Source organism: Manis javanica, chromosome 1, assembly GCF_040802235.1.
Source record: "Manis javanica isolate MJ-LG chromosome 1, MJ_LKY, whole genome shotgun sequence".
In the NCBI taxonomy this organism is placed as follows: domain Eukaryota; kingdom Metazoa; phylum Chordata; class Mammalia; order Pholidota; family Manidae; genus Manis; species Manis javanica.
The window spans coordinates 109,300,133-109,319,766 of NC_133156.1; the positions used below are offsets into that span (position 1 = coordinate 109,300,133).

The 19,634-nt window shown below is 36.9% G+C and overlaps 1 protein-coding gene across 1 annotated transcript in view; it reads right to left on the reverse strand.

Annotated features, from left to right (window-relative positions):
* DDX4 (DEAD-box helicase 4) overlaps nt 1-19,634 on the reverse strand; it is a 111,856-nt gene that overhangs the window by 39,189 nt on the left and 53,033 nt on the right. The window contains exons 6-8 of the mRNA XM_073233459.1: nt 2,239-2,340; nt 1,224-1,304; nt 140-187 (exon numbers count right to left, since the gene is read on the reverse strand). Coding sequence (XP_073089560.1) covers nt 140-187; nt 1,224-1,304; nt 2,239-2,340 — 231 coding nt within the window. The remainder of the gene's footprint in view (nt 1-139; nt 188-1,223; nt 1,305-2,238; nt 2,341-19,634) is intronic.

Here is a 19,634-nt window from a genome sequence, read left to right on the forward strand (position 1 = left end):
AATAACTCTCAAAAACAGGCTGTGCATATGTATACTCCTCAGAGTGTATAAAAGCAGTAACAGCTACCTTTAACTTCAAAAATTAAACTTGTATTACAGTAAGTTTAATCACTTAAAGGTAAACCAAGTGAGAACGCACCTCGTCCGCTTCCACTGCTACCTCTGCTTTGGTAAGTGTCACCGTTACCTGTAAAGCATTGTTTTGCAGAATATTTAGAGAAAACACAGCTCCTCCCCAAGCACATAAACCATATAGCTATTTCTCTTCAAATACTGAGTAATTACTCAGGATTCTTAGTCCCTTCATCCACCCATCTCTTAATTCTACATTTGACTTAAAATCTTTTCCTCATTTGAATGTTTTGTTTAAAGACTTCCTTTTTTATAGCAATTTCAGGCTCACAGAAAAACTGAGGCAAAGGTACAAAAATTTCCCTACCCCAACACCTGCACACCCTCCTCCACTATCAATATCCCCCACCATAGTAGTTCACTGATTAGAACTGATGAACCTACACTGACAACATATCACCCAGAGTCCATAGTTTACATTAGGTCTTCCTCTTGGTATTGTACATTCTACGGATTTGGACGAACTTATAATGACATGTATCTGTCATTATGGTACCATACAAAGTATTTTCACTGCCCTAAGTCTCCATGCTCCACCTATTTATGCCTCCCCTAGCAACCACTGATCTTTTTTTATCCTTCTCCATTGTTGCGCCTTTTCCAGAACGTCATATAGTTGGAATTATACTGTCTGTAACCTTTTCAGACTGGCTTTCACTTAGTAACATGAAATTAAGGTTCCTCCATATCTTTTCACAGCTTGATAGCTCATATCTTTTTAATGCTGAGTAATATTCTATTATTTGGATAAATCACAGTTTATCCATGTTTGTACATATTTCATCAATTGTTTATTTTTTCATTGTCTCCTCAAAAACCCTTTGTTTGAAACCAGTGCAAACCTCACTTTCCTTCCTCCAATTAAAATTATGATTTATACCCCAAATTAACTGGTAGATAAAAGAGAAGAATTATCAGTGTACAAATTATATAACAGAGGCAAAATTGTTCATGTGTTTTTGCCTATAGATACAAAAAGAGAGAAAATTAGGAGCCAATCTAATATACTTAAATATATTTTAGGTTTACTAATCCTAGAGTTAAAAGCATATACAAATTATTAATATTCAGTAATAAATTCTATTTCTCACCTGCACCACTTAATGCAGATCTTCTAGAACCAAAAAGGCCACCAGTGCGCTGTGTCCCCTCATCTTGTTCATATCCACTATCTAGATTCATAAACAGTAAAATTAGCTTATGTTACTTTTACAAAGTTTTTAAATCATAAAGTAAAGAGAAGAAATCAAGTTGTGATATCTGAAGTTAAATATGTGGGGTAAAATAGTGTCAAATTAAAAGAAATCACAATGAGTATTTTTCTAAGTACTGCACAAATTATTTACTTCAATTTCAAATTCCTTCCTCAGTATTTTTACTTCATTAAGATTATTTTATAAGAGAAATTAGGGCCAATGCTATGTCAAAATATGTTAAAAGCAAAAATTAAATCATCTTCCAAAGGTAGCACTATTACTACCCCCAAAACTTCACATTGTGTTAACTCACTCATTTTTCTCCAGAGCTGAACCCCTCACTCCCACTGCTGCCAAATCAAACCTTACCAGTTCTGAGCAGTGACCCTTCAGATCCCTAGTTTTTAGAAGTGAAAATTCATTAATCTGCTATACATCTATGAAATTATTATAAATTTAGTTTTAGCTTCCAAACTCTCTGATCTGTCCTCCTCTCTTAAGAGATACATGCAATCCAACAGTGACTTCTGAAGACAATACCTTAGGCTCCAAGGGATGATGGCTGGAGGAATTTAAGGTAGAAAGCCATACTGGTAAAAGAAGGTATATTGGGGGGTAGAGCCTTGGAGAAGGCCACCTATTTTAAAGTCAGCCATCATTATCAAGATTCTAAAACAACAGTATGTAACATTGAAGAACTGTATCCCACAAACTTCTAATAATATTCCAACTTATTAACTATACAACTACATTATGTATCTAAAAATAATATATACAATGTAGGTGATTATGTACTAGCCACTGTGTTAAAGTATTCTCAATAATCTTCATTACCTTATGTGAAAGGTATCATTTTTTTATTATTTCTTTCTTAACAAATGGAGCACACCATTTGCAATCTACTACTAACTTGGACTTCCTAGACCAAATCTTCCACGGCAACCTCGGAAACTACCTCTTCTACCTCTTCTGGATGACCTTGAAGCTTCTGAATTATTTCCATCTTGAAAGCCTGTAATATTAAAACACATACACAAGAACAATACAGAACAACAAAATCTTGGGAACATGACGGCCAAATTTAATTTAAGCCTTGCATAATTCAATGATTTCAGGTAAACATTTTAAAGCATTAACAGATAGTTACTAAAAATAAATGTTCAACTTTTCTAACATAAATAGTTATGCATACAATTTTTAAAACCCACTGCTTGCTTTGGGAATTAAAACTAAAAATGACTAAAAGGAAAAAGTGTCACTTGTAAAACACTGTTAAGTTGCCACATCTGCACTATTAACAGGATTTCCACAACCTACAGGGGGATTAAATAAATCCAGGCTCACATTTGTTCCCTCTAGAAAATAGTACACATCTTATTCAAAGCACAGACATGTAGATGCACATACAAAGTCTGATTTCCATTATAAACGTACATTTTTAATTCAACTGAATACAAAAAAAAAATGAGTAGAAACAGTTCAAGTAAAATCTCATCCCATCTGGGTGGAACAACATAAATTCAAAACCAAAAAGCCAACCCGGCAAGAAATAAAGATATTGAGATTATTTAGTTTATGAACTTGCAACAATCTACATGTAAAGAAACTAATCAATCAATAAAGGCAAAAATTCTACATATTTCTTGATATTAGATTATATACACTTGTAAAGCCTGTTTATAAAATGGAATAGAATGAATTCAAAATAGATTCATCATAGTTACATATATTTTACCTAAACAATACAGAGCACCCTCAATGTAGGAATAATTTATCAATATTTATACCTAATTTTTATTCTAAATTATTTATTTGTGTATCTTTATTTTTTAAGAAACCTTGCCAGGTTTTTATCTTTTTTCAAGAAACAGTTTTTTTTCCAATTTTTTAAAAATTATAAACTACATAAATACATATATATATTTTTAGTTTAAAATACAAAATGAAAACCCACGGACCCACCACCCAGTTTAAAATTAAAATGTTCCCAACACTTTCACAGTAGTCATCCTTTTGCCCTATCATGTTTCCTTCCAAATCCTTGAGCACCTCCCTATCACATAAACAATATCCTAAATTGTTTTTCACTTCCTTGCTCTTATTTTTACCAATTACATACATTTTTTATACAACATATTGTTTTGTTTTAGCTTTATATGATGGAATCATACAGAACAGTCTGCAACTGCCTCTTTTATTCAACTGTTTCTGTTCATGTGTGAAATTACTTCATTCAGTTACTGCTAAATAACATTCCACTATATCTATTTCATTCATGCCTCTTATTTTTACTTGCTTCTGAGTTTTCTTCCTTTATTTATATATTATTAAGGTACTGATACACACTCTTCAGAAGGTTTCACATAAGCATCACTGTTTTTAATATATTCACCCATATTGTCAAGTCCTCCACACACCCCAATGCAGTCAGGCCATCAGGGTAGGAAGATGCCACAGAATCACTACTTGTCTTCTCTGTGCTATACTGTCTTTGCATGACACCCCAACACCATGTGTGCCAGTCATAATGCCCCTCAATTCACTTCTCCCTCCCTCAACACCCACCCTCCCATACCCTTCCTTTGGTAATAGCTAGCCCCTTCTTGGAGTCTCTGAGTCTTCTGCTGTTTTGTTCCTTCAGTTCTGCTTTGTTATTATACTCCACAAATGACTGAAATCATTTGCTACTTGTCTTTCTCCGCCTGGCTTATTTCACTGAGCATAATATCCTCTAGCTCCATCCATATTGTTGCAAATGGTAGGATTTGTTTGCTTCTTATAGCTGAATAATATTGAATTGTGTATATGTACCACCTCTTTTACCCATTCATCTACTGATGGAGACTTCCAAATTTTGGCTATTGTAAATAGTGCTGTGATAAACATAGGGGTGCATATGACTTCTTGAATCTGGGATCTTGTTTTCTTCAGGTAAATTCCTAGAAGTGGAATTCCTGAGTCAAATAGTACTTTCTGAGTCAAAATGGAACCTCCACATTACTTTCCACAATGGTTGGATTAATTTACATTCCCACCAATAGTGTAGGAAGGTTCCCCTTTCCCCACATCCTCGCCAGCATTTGTTGTTCCTTGTCTTTTGGATGTCGGCCATCCTAACTGGTGTGAAGTAATATCTCATTGTGGTCTAAATCTGCATTTCCCTGGTAATTAGCAATGTGGAGCAACTTTTCATGTGCCTGTTGACCATCTGAATTTCTTCTTTGGAGAAGTGTCTGTTTATATCCTCTGCCCCATCTTTTAATCAGGTTATCTGCTTTTTGGGTGTGTGGCCTGAGTTCTTAATGTATTTTGGATGTTAACCACTTGTCAGATATGTCATTTATGAATATGTTCCCCATACTGTAGGATGCCTTTCTGTTCTACTGATGGTGTCCCTTGCTGTACAGAAGCTTTTGTTTGATGTAGTCCCATTTGTTCATTTTTTATTTTGTTTCCCTTGCTCGAGGAGATGTGTTCAGGAAAAAGTTGTTCATGTTTATATTCAAGAGATTTTTGCCTATGTTTTCTTCTAAGAGTTTTATGGTTTCCTGACTTATGTTCAGGTCTTTGATCCATTTCAGGTTTACTTTTGTATATGGAGTTAGACAATAATCCAGTTTCAATTTCTTACATGTAGCTGTCATTTTACCAACACCAGCTGTTGAAGAGGCTATCATTTCCCCATTGTATATCCATGGCTCCGTTATCATATATTAATTGACTATATATGGTTGGGTTTATATGTGGGCTCTCTAGCCTGTTCCATGGTCTCTGGGTCTGTTCCTTTGCCAGTACCAAATTGTCTTGATTACTGTTGCTTTGTAGTAGAGCCTGAAGTCAGGAGCATAATCCCCCAGGTTTATTCTTCCTTCTGACGATTCCTTTGGCTATTCAGAGTCTTTTGTGGTTCCACATGAATTTTAGAACTATTTGTCCTAGTTCACTAAAAGAACACCATTGTTTTTTGATAGGGATTGCATCGAATCTGTAGATTGCTTTAGGAAGGATGGACATTTTGACAATATTAATTTTTCCTACCCATGAGCATGGGATGAATTTCCATTTATTGGTGTCTTCTTTCTCTTGAGCACCTTCAGGGTATAGGTCTTTCACTTCCTTAGTTAGGTTTATTCCTAGGTATTTTATTCTTTTGGATGCAATTGTGAGTGGAATTGTTTTCCTGATTTCTCTTTCTGCTAATTCATCATTAGTATATAGGAATGCAATAGACTTCTGTGTATTAATTTTGTATTCTGCAACTTTGCTGAATTCAGCTATTAGTTCTAGCAGTTTTGGGGTGGATTCTTCAGGTTTTTTATGTACAATACCATGTCATCTGCAAACAATGATAGTTTAACTTCTTCCTTATCAATCTGCATGCCTTTTATTTCTTTGTGCTGTCTGATAGCCATGGCTAGGACCTCCAGTACTATTCTAAATAAAAGTGGAAAGAGTGGCCATCCTTGTCTTCCCAATCTTAGGTATGATATTGGTGATGGGTTTGTCATATACCGTCTTTATTATGTTGAGGTAATTGCCCTCTATACCCATTTTGTTGGGAGTTTTTTATCATGATTGCATGTTGAATTTTGTCAAACGCTTTTTCAGCATCTATGGAGATGTTCATGTGGTTTTTGTCCTTTTTGTTGATGTGGTGTATGATGCTGATGGGTTTTCTAATATTGTACCACCCTTGCATCCCTGGAATAAATCTTACTTGATCATGATGGATTTTTGAATTCGGTTTGCTAATATTTTGTTGAGCATTTATGCATCTATGTTCATCAGGGATATTGGTCTTTAATTTTCTTTTTTTGTAGTATCTTTGCTTGGTTTTTGTATTAAGAGTGATGCTGGACTCATACAAAGAGTTTGGAAGTATTCCCTCCTCTTCAACTTTTTGGTAAACTTTAAGGAGGATGGGTATTAGGTCTTCACTAAATGTTTGATAAAATTCAGTGGTGAAGCCATCTGGTCCAAGGGAATTCTTCTTAGGTAGTTTTTTTATTACCGATTCAATTTTGTTGCTGATAATTGGTCTGTTCAGATTTTCTGTTTCTTCCTGGGTCAGTCTTACAAGGTTGTATTTTTCTATAAAGTCGTCCATTTCTGCTAGGTTATTCAATTTGTTAGCATATAATTATTCATAATATTCTCTAATAATTCTTTGTATTCTGTGGTGTCCATAGTGATTTTTCCTTTCTCATTTCTGATTCTCTTTATGTGTGTAGATGCTCTTTTTTTTTGATAAGTCAGGCCAAGGGTTTATCTATTTTATTTTCTCGAAGAACCAGCTCCTGCTTTCATTGATTCTTTCTACTCTTTTATTCTTCTCAATTTTATTTATTTCTGCTTTGATTGTTCTTTTGTCCCTCTTTCTACTGACTTTTGGCCTCATTTGTTCTTCTTTTTCCAGATTCATTTATTGTGAATTTACACTGTTAATTTTGGACTGTTCTTTCCTGAGGTAAATATGTATTGCCATATACTTCCCTCATAGTATGGCCTTCACTGTATCCCACAGATTTTGTGGTTTTGATTTACTGTTTTCCTTTGTCTCCATATATTGCTTGATCTCTGTTTTAATCTGGTTATTGATCCATTGATTATTTAGGCGCATGCTGTTAAGCCTCCATGTTTTTGTGGGCTTTTTTGTTTTCTTTGCATAATTTACTTCTACTTTCATACCCTTGTAATATGAGTGGCTGGTTGGTACAATTTCAATCTTTTTAAATTTACTAAGGCTCTTTTTGTGGCCTAGTATATGATCTATTCTTGAAAATGTTCCACGTGCACTTGAGAAGAATGTGTATTCTACTGCTTTTGTTTGGAGTGTTCTGTAGATGTCTGCTAGGTCCATCTGTTCCAATGTGTTGTTCAGTAGCTCTGTCACCTTAATTTCTTTCTGTTTGATCTGTTCTTTGGAGTGAGTGGTGTGTTGAAGTCTCTTAAAATGAATGTATTGCTTTCTATTTACCCCTTTAATTCTTTTAGCATTTGTTTCACATATGTAGGTGCTCCTGTGTTGGGTGCATAGATATTTATAATGGTTATATCTTATTGGACTGACCCCTTTATCATTATGTAATGTCCTTCTTTGTCTCTTGTTACTTTCTTTGTTTTCAAGTCTATTTTATCTGATACAAGTACTGCAATACCTGCTTTTTTCTCCGTATTATTTGCATGAGATATCTTTTTCCATTACTTCACTTTTAGCCTGTGTGTCTTTGGGTTTGAAGTGAGTCTCTTGTAGGCAGCATATGGATGAGTCTTGTTTTATCCATTCTGTAACTGTATGTCTTTTGACTGGTCCATTCAGTAAATTTACATTTAGGATGATTATTGATAGATATGTACCTATTGCCTTTGCAGGCTTTAGATTGTGGTTACCAAACATTCAAGGGCAGCTTCTTTATTATCTAACAGCCTAACTTAACTTAGTACACTATTTCAAACAATCTAAAGGGGTTTTTTTCCTCCCTTCTTTTTCTTTCTCCTACACTCTGTACATGTTAGGTGTCATATTCTGTACTCTTTGTATATGCCTTGACTGACTTTGTGGTTAGCAATTAATTGGTCTACTTTCTTTACTCTGGTGACAGCTATTTAGCCTTAAGAGCAGTTCCGTCTATAGCAGTCCCTTTAAAATACACTGTAGAGATGGTCTGTGGGGGGTAAATTTCCTCAACTTTTGTTTTTCTGGGAATTGTTTAAACCCTCCTTCAAATTTAAATTATAATCTTTCTGGGTAGAGTATTCTTGGTTCGAGGTCCTTCTGTTTCATTGTATTGAATATATTATGCCACTGCCTTCTAGCCTGTACAGTTTCTGCTGAGAAGTCTGATAGCAGCCTGATGGGTTTTCCTTTGTAGATGACCTTTTATCTCTCTGGCTGCTTTTAATAGTCTGTCCTTATCCTTGATCTTTGCCACTTTAATTATTATATGTCTTGGTGTTCTCTTCCTTGGGTCCCTTGTGTTGGGAGATCTGTGTACCTCCATGGCCTGAGAGACTATTTCCTTCACCAAACTGGGGAAGTTTTCAGCAATCATTTCTTCAAAGACACTTTCGATCTCTTTTTCTCTCTCTTCTTCTGGTACCCTATAATGTGTATTTGTTCTGTTTGGATTGGTCACAGAGTTCTCAATATTATTTCATTCCTAGAGATCCTTTTTTCTCTCTGCCTCAGCTTCTTTGTATTCCTGTTCTCTAATTTCTATTTTATTGACCATCTCTTCTACCATATCTGGTTTGCTTTTAAATCCCTCCATGGTATGTTTCATTTCAGATACTGTATCTTTTAAAGTTTCTTGAAGTCCTCTCTGAGGTCTTCACTATTTTTCCGTAGCTCCGTGAACATGTTTGATTTTCATTTTGAAATCTTTGTCAAGAAGATTGGTGATTTCAGTTTCACTAGGCCCTCTTTCCTGGTGTTTGTGGGATTCTGGTTTGTACCAGGTTCTTTTGACATTTCATATTTGTAATGAATAATATGGAATAATAACTTTGTGTAGGTGGTGCCCTCTAGTGACCAGAAGCTCTACTCTCTGGAGCTGCTCAGCCCCTGGAGTTATGGCAGGGATTGCAGGTGAGCAGCACTGGTGCCTGCCAGGAGGAAAGAGTTCTTTCCTGCTTCCCGGCTGCAGTGCCCATTCCCACTGCCAGGGCCAGTGGGCCGAGTGTGCAGGGAGCAGCCTCTATGCTACTCCCCTCTAGCTGCCCTAGGCAGGGCCACCCTCTGACTGGACTGGCGCAATGGTGGGGGCAGCAGGTTTACGTATGGTGCTGGTTGGAAGGAGCAGCAGGCTGCTTATCAAGATGGGTGGCTGCAGGGCTGCATTGCCAGCCAGGGGGACAGTGTTTCTGAAGCTCCCAGAAGTTCCCAATCTGCTGTGCTCAGTGCACTGGGACAATTTTTTCCACTTGTCCTTTCTCCTGAGCAGCAAGAGATTGCTGTGCAATCCTTGCCCCTTTAGCAACTCTCTTCACTGTTAGGAAGTCTCTCAGAGTGCCCACCTTTCTTTTGTCCCAGAGCAGCCAGTTGTGGGTTTTTCACAAGTGACTGAAATCTCATTACTCTGCGTATTCTGCCTTTCTTAGCTTTCCAACCCCACTAATCTTCAGGGTACCTTGTAACGTAGGTTTGTGCTCCCAGAGCAGATCTCCAGGGCTGGGTGATCAGCAGTCCTAGGTCTCCACCCTGCTACCTGCTCTGTTTCTCTTCCTCCCGCCTGTGAGCTGGGGTGGGGGAAGCACTTGGGTCCCACTGGATCGTGGCTTTGCTACTTTACCCTTTTCCATGAGGTGTTCTGTTTTCTCCAGATGTAGGCAGTCTGTTGTAGTCTTCTTTCCTGTTGCTCTTTCATGATTAGTTGTTATTTACTATATTTTCATATTATATGTGGTTTTGGGAGGAGGTTTCTTTTTGTTGTTTTGTTTTGTTTGTTTTGTTTGTTTTATTTTTTTTCTTTTCTTTTTTCTTTTTTTATTAAGGTATTGATATACACTCTTATGAAGGTTTCACATGAAAAAACAATGTGGTTACTACATTTACCCATATTATCAAGTCCCCACCCATACCCCAATGCAGTCACTGTCCATCAGTGCAGGAAGATGCCACAGATCCACTATGTCCCTTCTCTGTGATACACTGTTCTCCCCGTGATCCCCCACACCATGTGTACTAAACATAATACTCCTCAGTCCCCTTCTCCCTCCCTCCCCACCCACCATCCCACACCCCTCCCCCCTTTGGTAACCACTAGTTCCTTCTTGGAGTCTCTGAGTCTGCTGCTATTTTGTTCCTTCAGTTTTGCTTCACTGTAATACTTGGGAGGAGGTTTCCGTCTCACTTCTCAGGCCACCATCTTTAAACCCCCTCTCCATTTTCCTCCTTTTTTAATTACTTAAACTGAATACTTAACTAATTTCTTACATGGATGCATTTAAGATTATGAATTTCCTTGAAAAGCTAGCTACTTTAGCTGTGTCCCTTAAGTTTTTATATGTTTTTACTGTCATTCAGTTCTAAATATTTCATTATTTCCATTTGAATTGTTATTCATAAATTGAGAGAGTCAGGTTGGACTTTCTGTTATTGATTTTTGACTTCTACTGTACTTTAACAATAGGACATAGTCTATGACATAAATTTTATGGTCTATTTTGGGACTTCCTTTTGGCTCTAACAGATAGCCAAATTATATTTTCCATATGCTGGAAAAGAGTAATTTATAAAATGGGGGTATATTAATTATTCCAAACAGAAATAATAAATCAAGCTTAGTAACTGTTATTCAAGGCTTCTAAAATTCACTCATTTTGGATCTGCTCAGTCTCTCAGTATCTGAGGGGAAAATGGTTTAAGCCTAGGATTAATGGTTTAACTAGGATTTGTACATTTTTCCTTATATCTGTTTTTACTTTATATATTTTAAGAATATATTAGACTCAAATGTTCAGAACCATAGAATCTTCCCAGTAAAAATGCCTTTTATCATTAATTATTTCTTTATCTCTAATATGTCTCTGTAGAGTCTATTTTGTCTACTTCTATTCCAGTTTTGTTTAATATTGGACTGGCATTTTTTCTTTTCAACTTGCATTGAAATTTTACTGTATATATATTATCATTACTGATAGTTTTTTGTATTTCTACCATCTTATTTTATGTTTTCTCCTTACTGAATTTTTTCAATGCTTTTGGTTTTCCTTTGTTCTTTTATTATATTCCCCCAAATGCTACTTTTTAATGCTTTTACTTATATCCTTTAATTTCACCATATTTATGAAATATTTACATTATTTTCAAATTAGTCCCCTTCTTTCAAACCCTATCCTACTGTATTCCCCCCACCTGTAATACTTTTATCCTTTTACTTATTGCCCATCAATTTTATCATATTTAAGAACTCTTTATGTTACTTTCAATCTATTCTCCTTCCTACTGAGCTGGCAAGGAACTTGATTAAGTCTTTTCACTTACTAGTATTTTAGTTCTTATTTCTAAAACCTTTAGATTAACCATCATCATTATTACTAGTTTATATACTCAATACTTACTTAGATTTACCAGTATGTTTACTAATTTTAAAATCTACACTCATTTTTGGTTCATCATTGCTTCCTATTCCTTCCTGCATTCAGTTTCCTTCTAATATACACATATACACACAAACACACACCATCCTCATCTGAATGGTATTATTTGTGACACCCAAATTATCTGAATTAAGCAGTATGGGTTCAGTTCTCCTCCCTCAGCATTCCAAATTTTACTATATTCTGATCTCTACCTTTCTGAAAAAAGAGTTCTGCTGTCAACCTATTGTTCTTTAACAGGTGGATCTTTTTGCTCTGGTAGTTTTAAAGATTTATTTTTGTCTTTGTAATATTGTAATTTCAATATATGCATAAGGGTATGTATTTGTTCTTATTTAATTTGCTCAGGACTCTTATCTCTTTAACTATGGAAAAGTCTCATCTATTCTGTTTGAAAGTTTCCTTTCCTCTCCTTTCCTGTCTTCTCTGTTCTCTCCTCATGAAATATTTAGACAGATGTTAAAATAACAGGGCTTCATTTTCTATCTTTCATTCCATATTTGTTAAAGGCTTTCATGTTTTCCACGTCAGAGTTAGAGAAATGTCATCAAATCTAGCTTTAATTTATTCTTTTCATCTGTTTAATCTGTATAATTCCAGTATGTTTTCCATTACTCTCCATTATAAGTTCAATTTGGTTCCTTTTCAAATCTACCTTCTCTGCTGAGTCAATGACTATATATAATGCTTCAGTATCTCTGCTATCTAGCTTAATGACTCCATACACAGGAGAAACTCAAACATTTAAATGAACAGTCTTCTTTTCCCATAGTTCATGTCAATTCCAAGTGATATAAGAACACTAATAACTATAGGTGAAATGAACATGGATGAATTAAAAGTGTGCATGATCTTCTGATTTGAAGGTAGGGGCAAAAACTCCATGTATCCTACATGGTCTTAAAAGTAATGATTTTTGTTAAAGAAATAAGTTAAAGTATAAAACATCACAGAAATTAGAATTAATGAACTAGACCTATACTTTCCATATATAAATCTAAAAAATGTTGAATAAGAGTCACAAAAGGATAGATATGATATTAAACTCATAAATATATGAAGTATACACACTAAGGTCAAAATAAGTTACCTCTGGGAAGGGGAAGATGCAAAATATAAAGGAGGATGGATCTTCTAACAATTCTTTAAATTTTTTCCTATTTTTAAAGTAAATATGACAAAATGTTGCTGTTACGTCTGGATAGTAATATAAAGGTAATAGAAAAGTCTGAGTCCTTGAAATTTCAAACTTCACCACTTTAAATGTCACCTCTCACAAAATAACATTTACATATTTTAAAAGGAGACTGAGTCCTTCCATGAGGTATATTCTGCATTTCATAAGGGAAAGTTGAAAACTTCCTGCAGTTCCTTAGAGGTCCCGTAACAATCTACAGGAAGGAATAAGTTTATAACTCATTTAAACTTTGTGTAAAAGAAACATGAACATCTTTCTTTTAAGTACTTACCACAAACTTAGTGAAGTCACTGTAACTTCAATATACAAAATTCAATTGTATTTCTATATATTAGCAACAAAATGAAAATATTTTAATGATACAGATCACTGACATCACCAAAGTGGCAAAGGAAGGATCTCCAAAATCTGCTACACCAAAATTGTACAAAACCTGTCAGAATTAACATTTTCCAATTCTGAAAATCAGTCAGATTTGCAGCAACCCAGAGAATTTTTTTTTTTAAGACTAATTGTCAGTAAGAACAGTGAACTCTGTGGCATATTTTAACATACCCCAATCCCATCCCCTGGCAATTCCACTTCTAGGCATATACCCAAAGAAGCAAAAACAGGGACTCAAACAGATAACTGTATATGAATATTCATAGAAGCATTATTCACAATAGCCGAAAGGAATAAGAACACTCAAGTGTACATTAAAAATGAATGGATAAAATGTGGTGTACACACACACACACACAAAATGGGCAATTATTCAGCCATAAAAGGGAATGTAGTTTTGATATGTACTACAACATGAATGAACATTGAAAATGTTACACTGAGTGAATTAAGGCAGACAGAAAAGGGCAATTACTGTGTGAGTCCATATGTACAAAGTATCTAGAATAGACAAATTCAGAGAGACCAATGAACAGAAGTTACCAGGAACTGAGAGGAAGAAGATATGGGGAATTACCACATAATGGATACAGGTTTCTACTTAGGTGCTGAAACATTTTGGAAATAGACAGTCCTGACCACAGCAATGTATCGTATTACTGAACCTTGGACAATGCAGTGATTAGGGAAGGGATACCAACTGAACTTCACTCAGGTATTAACAGCATGAAACATAAGCCAAATATTTTCTTCAAAGGTTTTTACCACCAGAATTTTTCTTTCCCCTTCCCAAATCAGTTGTCAGTTTTAGTATCTCTGTTTTAAGTGCAAATTGTTCAAAAACATGGTCTTTACCGCCTCTCCTAGAAAACCCTCTGTTCCGTGTTTGATTATCTTCACTGCCATTATTAGACTGGAATAAAAATTTAACATGTGAATATCATCTAAATAATTAACTTTAAAAATGTAATATCTAAAGAATAGCACTTTCACAAGATGGACTGGTAAGAAAAATTAATATTTTCATTAGTTAAAATATGAATTTTTAAATTCTTGACATAATTTTAGCAGCAGAAATATAAAGACATTATCCAATCAGCACCCTATTCAAATCAACTAATATATCTAAATGTTAAATGTTAAACTGAGAACCCACTATTTGCCAAATCTAAGCACCAACCAAAAAATAAGAATTTCATAAATTTCAGTTTCACTAAAAATAGTTTCAGAAGTATCTATACTTCTAAGTAGTCAAATGGTTCTTAAATACGGTCCACAGATCACATGATTTTATAATGTCATTATTTCTACAATTTGCCTTTCTTCATAAACCTGAAACATTAGTATTTTCTTAAACTATGCAAACTTTTCCCCATTCATCCTAATGAAAGAATTTGGGGACATCCTGGCTTTTCTGTTTTTAATGATATTATCAAGTAACATTACCAGGTTTTCTAACTAATGGTGTAAGAATCACTACACTGAAGACTGCTTAAGAATTATCTGGGAAGTTGGTTAAAAATAAATTCCTAGAACCCATGACGAGGGATGTTTATTTTAGAAGTATAGAGTATTTGCAAGAAATGAATAATTTTTCAAAATTTAAAAATTGTTATTAATATAACTTTTAGTAATAACTTTAAGCTTTCTAGAAGATTTCAGCAAAGCTACATTTGGGAAATGAGATGGTTTCAGAGGAACTTTGTACGTAGCATTAAAAGTTTAATATCTGAGAACTTCAAGTCACAGTGATGATATCAAATGAAGCTGCCAGTTAAGTTCCTACACAAAAACACTATAATCTACTTAATTAATATTTTTTTTTATCCAGAGCTCTTATTGCAGACTTCTGCTTGAAAGGAAGTCAACAACTGGCAAATATACTAAAGAGTCATCTAACAACAACACAACTTTCTTGGAAGCAGGATTTAATACTACAAGGAGCTAATCAGGAAAGAAAGAATTTTGGAAGGGAAGGTTGGCCATGGAATAGTGATGATAGCTAGCATTTGTTGCTTTACAGAGAATAAACTTATGAATTAATTTGAGACCTGGCAGGGAGATAGAGGCTTCACATTATCTTTGGCCACTTATTCCCCTAAAACAAACTTATAGTTATTTTGACCACACTGGGAATTAAAATGGGCTCATTGACATTAGGAGAAGTTTGGGGGCATGGTGTGTGTGAAATGTACATTAGAAGGGTGAAGAAAACCCTCTGTACCACCTTGAGTTTAAAACTATTTCAAAATAAAAAGTCGCTTTTAAAAAAGAATATAGTTAGAAAAATAAAGCCAAGCACAAAAATGAGATGAATCCAAGATTATTTACAACTTATTATTATATAAAAAGTAATAGTAATAACACACATAGAACTTAGTATGTGTCTGGCACTCTTCTAAATGAATAATATATATCAACTTTTGAAATCCTCACACAAACCTTGTGAGGTGGGTATGATCCTCATTTTATAAATAAACAAAATGAAATACAGGTAAGTTTAATAAACATTTTCAAGATAATACAACTGACAGGAGAATGCAGTTATGGGTCTCAAACCAAGGGTGTCCAATTCCACAATCCGAACTCTGTATCACTACATTGTACCAGCTAGGGGAAACTAGATTGCAGGCAATGTAACATTCTATCCATTGTGTGCAGAGTAAAAGTTTCTACTGTGGTATCAAAACATGATCCTAGGCTTACACACATAAATATATTTTTTATTTTAGGGGAACTAAGAATGAAAACAAAAGACAGCAGACTATTTTGGAGGAAAGAACTTCTGTCAAGTGCTATGCTCAAAAGTGCTCTACGTAGCCCATCAGTGATATGAGTGAAGTGGGAGGAAGGGCTTAGGTAAGTGGAATTGATCTTCACTATTAATGATTAAAAGTTGGGAGATTAGGTCAAGTAGAAATGGAAAAGAATAAAAGCAGTGATGTTTTGGGGGCGGAGCCAGGATGGCGGCGTGAGTAGAGCAGTGGAAATCCCCTCCCAAAAACACATACAGGTATGAAAATATAACAAAGAAAAATCTTCCTAAAATAGAGACCAGAGGACACAGGACAACATCCAGACCACATCCACACCTGCAAGAACCCAGCGCCTTGCGAAGGGGGTAAGATACAAGCCCCGGCACGGTGGGACCCGAGCACCCCTCCCTCCGGCTCCCGGTGGGTAAAAAGAAACCGGAGCGTTTTTTTTTTTTTGGCGAGTGCTTTTTGGAAGCCTTAAAGGGACAGGGACCCCATTGATAGGAAGGCAGGGGGGCGGAACAGGTGAGCGGGTGCCTGGGACCGGCACCTGAGGACAAAGAATTTCGCGCGTTTTTCCCTATGGGACTGGTGGGCAGGTGCCTGAGACCGGCGCCTGAGGACGGAGGAAATCGCGCATTTTTCCCCATTTTTTTCCTCTTTTTGGCGAGTGCTTTTTGGAAGCCTTAAAGGGACAGGGACCCCGGTGCTAGGGAGGCAGGGCGGCGGGACTGGTGAGCGGGTGCCGGGGACCAGCGCCTGAGGACAAAGAATATCCCGCGTTTTCCCTGCGGAACCGGACGACAGGTGCCTGGGACCAGCACCTGAGGACAAAGAATATAGTGCGTTTCTCCCTGCGGGACTGGTGGGCAGGTGCCTGAGACTGGCACCTGAGGACGGAGGAAATCGCACGTTTTTCCCCTTTTTTTTTCTCTTTTTGGCGAGTGCTTTTTGGAAGCCTTAAAGGGACAGGGACCCTGTTGCTAGGGAGGCAGGGCGGCGGGACTGGTGAGCAGGTGCCTGGGACCGGCGCATGAGGACAAAGAATATTGCACGTTCTTCCCTGCGGAACCGGTGGGCGGGTGCTTTTTGGAAGCCTTGAAGGGACAGGGACCCTGGTGCTAGGGAGGCAGGGCAGCAGGACCAGTGAGCGGGTGCCTGGGACCAGTGACTGAGGACAAAAAAAAAAAATCGCGTGTTTTTTCCTTTTTTTTTTTGTTTTTTTCCTCTTCCCTCTCTCATAGTTGCTGCTGTTGTTTTGGATTGGAGAGTGCTCTTTGGAAGTCTTAAAGGGGAAGGACAGGTCACTTAGACCAGAGGCAGGGAATCTGGGGATCTCTGGGCACTCTAAACCCCCTGGGCAGCAGGGAGCACAGAGGCCCCTTACGGAGATAAATAGCCTCCCGGCCGCTCCCCCTCCACCGGGGCTCCACCATTTTGGAGGAGCAGCCCCAGCCAGGCCACGCCCAGGGCAACAGCGGAGATAAACCCCATAGCAACCAGGGAGGAAGCAGAAGACCTGTCTGCGCACAGCTGCCCAGCACAAGCCACTAGAGGTCGCTATTCTCCCAGGAGAGGAAGGCCACAAACCAACAAGAAGGGAAGCTCTTCCAGCGGTCACTTGTACAGGCTCTGCAAACTATCCCTATCACCATGAAAAGGCAAAACTACAGGTAGGCAAAGATCACAGAGACAACACCTGAGAAGGAGACAGACCTAACTAGTCCTCCTGAAAAAGAATTCAAAATAAAAATCATGAACATGCTGACAGAGATGCAGACAAAAAGGCAAGAGCAATGGGATGAGATGCAGAGAAAAATGCAAGAGCAATGGGATGAGATGCAGAGAAAAATGCAAGAGCAATGGGATGAAGTCCGGAGGGAGATCATAGATGTCAGGAAGGAGCTCACAGAAGTGAAACAATCCCTGGAAGGATTTATAAGCAGAATGGATAAGATGCAAGAGGCCATTGAAGGAATAGAAGCCAGAGAACAGAAACATATAGAAGCTGACATAGAGAGAGATAAAAGGATCTCCAGGAATGAAACAACACTAAGAGAACTATGTGACCAAGCCAAAAGGAATAATATTTATATTATAGGGATACCAGAAGAAGAAAGAGGAAAAGGGATAGAAAGTCTCTTTGAAGAAATAATTGCTGAAAACTTCCCCAAACTGGGTGAGGAAATAATCGAACAGACCATGGAATTACACAGAACACCCAAAAGAAATGATCCAAGGAGGACAACACCAAGACACATAGTAATTAAAATGGCAATGATCAAGGACAAGGAAAGAGTTTTAAAGGCAGGTAGAGAGAAAAAGGTCACCTATAAAGGAAAACCCATCAGGCTAACATCAGACTTCTCAACAGAAACCCTACAGGCCAGAAGAGAACGGCATGATATACTTAATTCAATGAAACAGAAGGGCCTTGAACCAAGGATACTGTATGCAGCACGACTATCATTTAAATATGATGGCGGGATTAAACAATTCCCAGACAAGCAAAAGCTGAGGGAATTTGCTCCCCACAAACCACCTCTACAGGACATCCTGCAGGGACTTCTCTAGATGGGAACACTCCTAAAAAGAGCACAGAACAAAACACACAACATATGAAGAATGGAGGAGGAGGAATAAGAAGGGAGAGAAGAAAGGAATCTCCAGACAGTGTATATAACAGCTCAATAAGCGAGCTAAGTTAGGCAGTAAGATACTAAAGAAGCTAACCTTGAACCTTTGGTAACCACGAATCTAAAGCCTGCAATGGCAATAAGTACATATCTCTCAATAGTCACCCTAAATGTAAATGGACTTAATGCACCAATCAAAAGACACAGAGTAATAGAATGGATAAAAAAGCAAGACCCATCTATATGCTGCTTACAAGAAACTCACCTTAAACCCAAAGATAAGCATAGACTAAAAGTCAAGGGATGGAAAAACATATTTTAGGCAAACAACAGTGAGAAGAAAGCAGGGGTTGCAGTACTAATATCAGACAAAATAGACTTCAAAACAAAGAAAGTAACAAGAGATAAAGAAGGATACTACATAATGATAAAGTGCTCAGTCCAACAAGAGGATATTACCATTCTAAATATATATGCACCCAATACAGGAGCACCAGCATGTGTGAAGCAAATACTAACAGAACTAAAGAGGGAAATAGACTACAATGCATTCATTTTAGGAGACTTCAACACACCACTCACCCCAAAGGATAGATCCACCGGGAAGAAAATAAGTAAGGACACATAAGCACTGAACAACACACTAGAACAGATGGACCTAATAGACATCTATAGAACTCTACATCCAAAAGCAACAAGATATACATTCTTCTCAAGGGCACATGGAACATTCTCAAGAATAGACCACATCCTAGCTCACAAAAAGAACCTCAGTAAACTCCAAAATATTGAAATTCTACCAACCAATTTTTCAGACCACAAAGGTATAAAAGTAGAAATAAATTCTACAAAGAAAACAAAAAGGCTCACAAACACATGGAGGCTTAACAACATGCTACTCAATAATCAATGGATCAATGAACAAATCAAAATAGAGATCAAGGAATATATAGAAACAAATGACAACAACACCACTAAGCCCCAAATTCTGTGGGATGCAGCGAAAGCGGTCTTAAGAGGAAAGTATATAGCAATGCAGGCACACTTGAAGAAGGAAGAACAATCCCAAATGAATAGTCTAACATCACAATTATCAAAACGGGAAAAAGAAGAACAAATGAGGCCTAAAGTCAGCAGAAGGAGGGACATAATAAAGATCAGAGAAGAAATAAACAAAATTGAGAAGAATAAAACAATAGCAAAAATCAACGAAACCAAGAGCTGGTTCTTC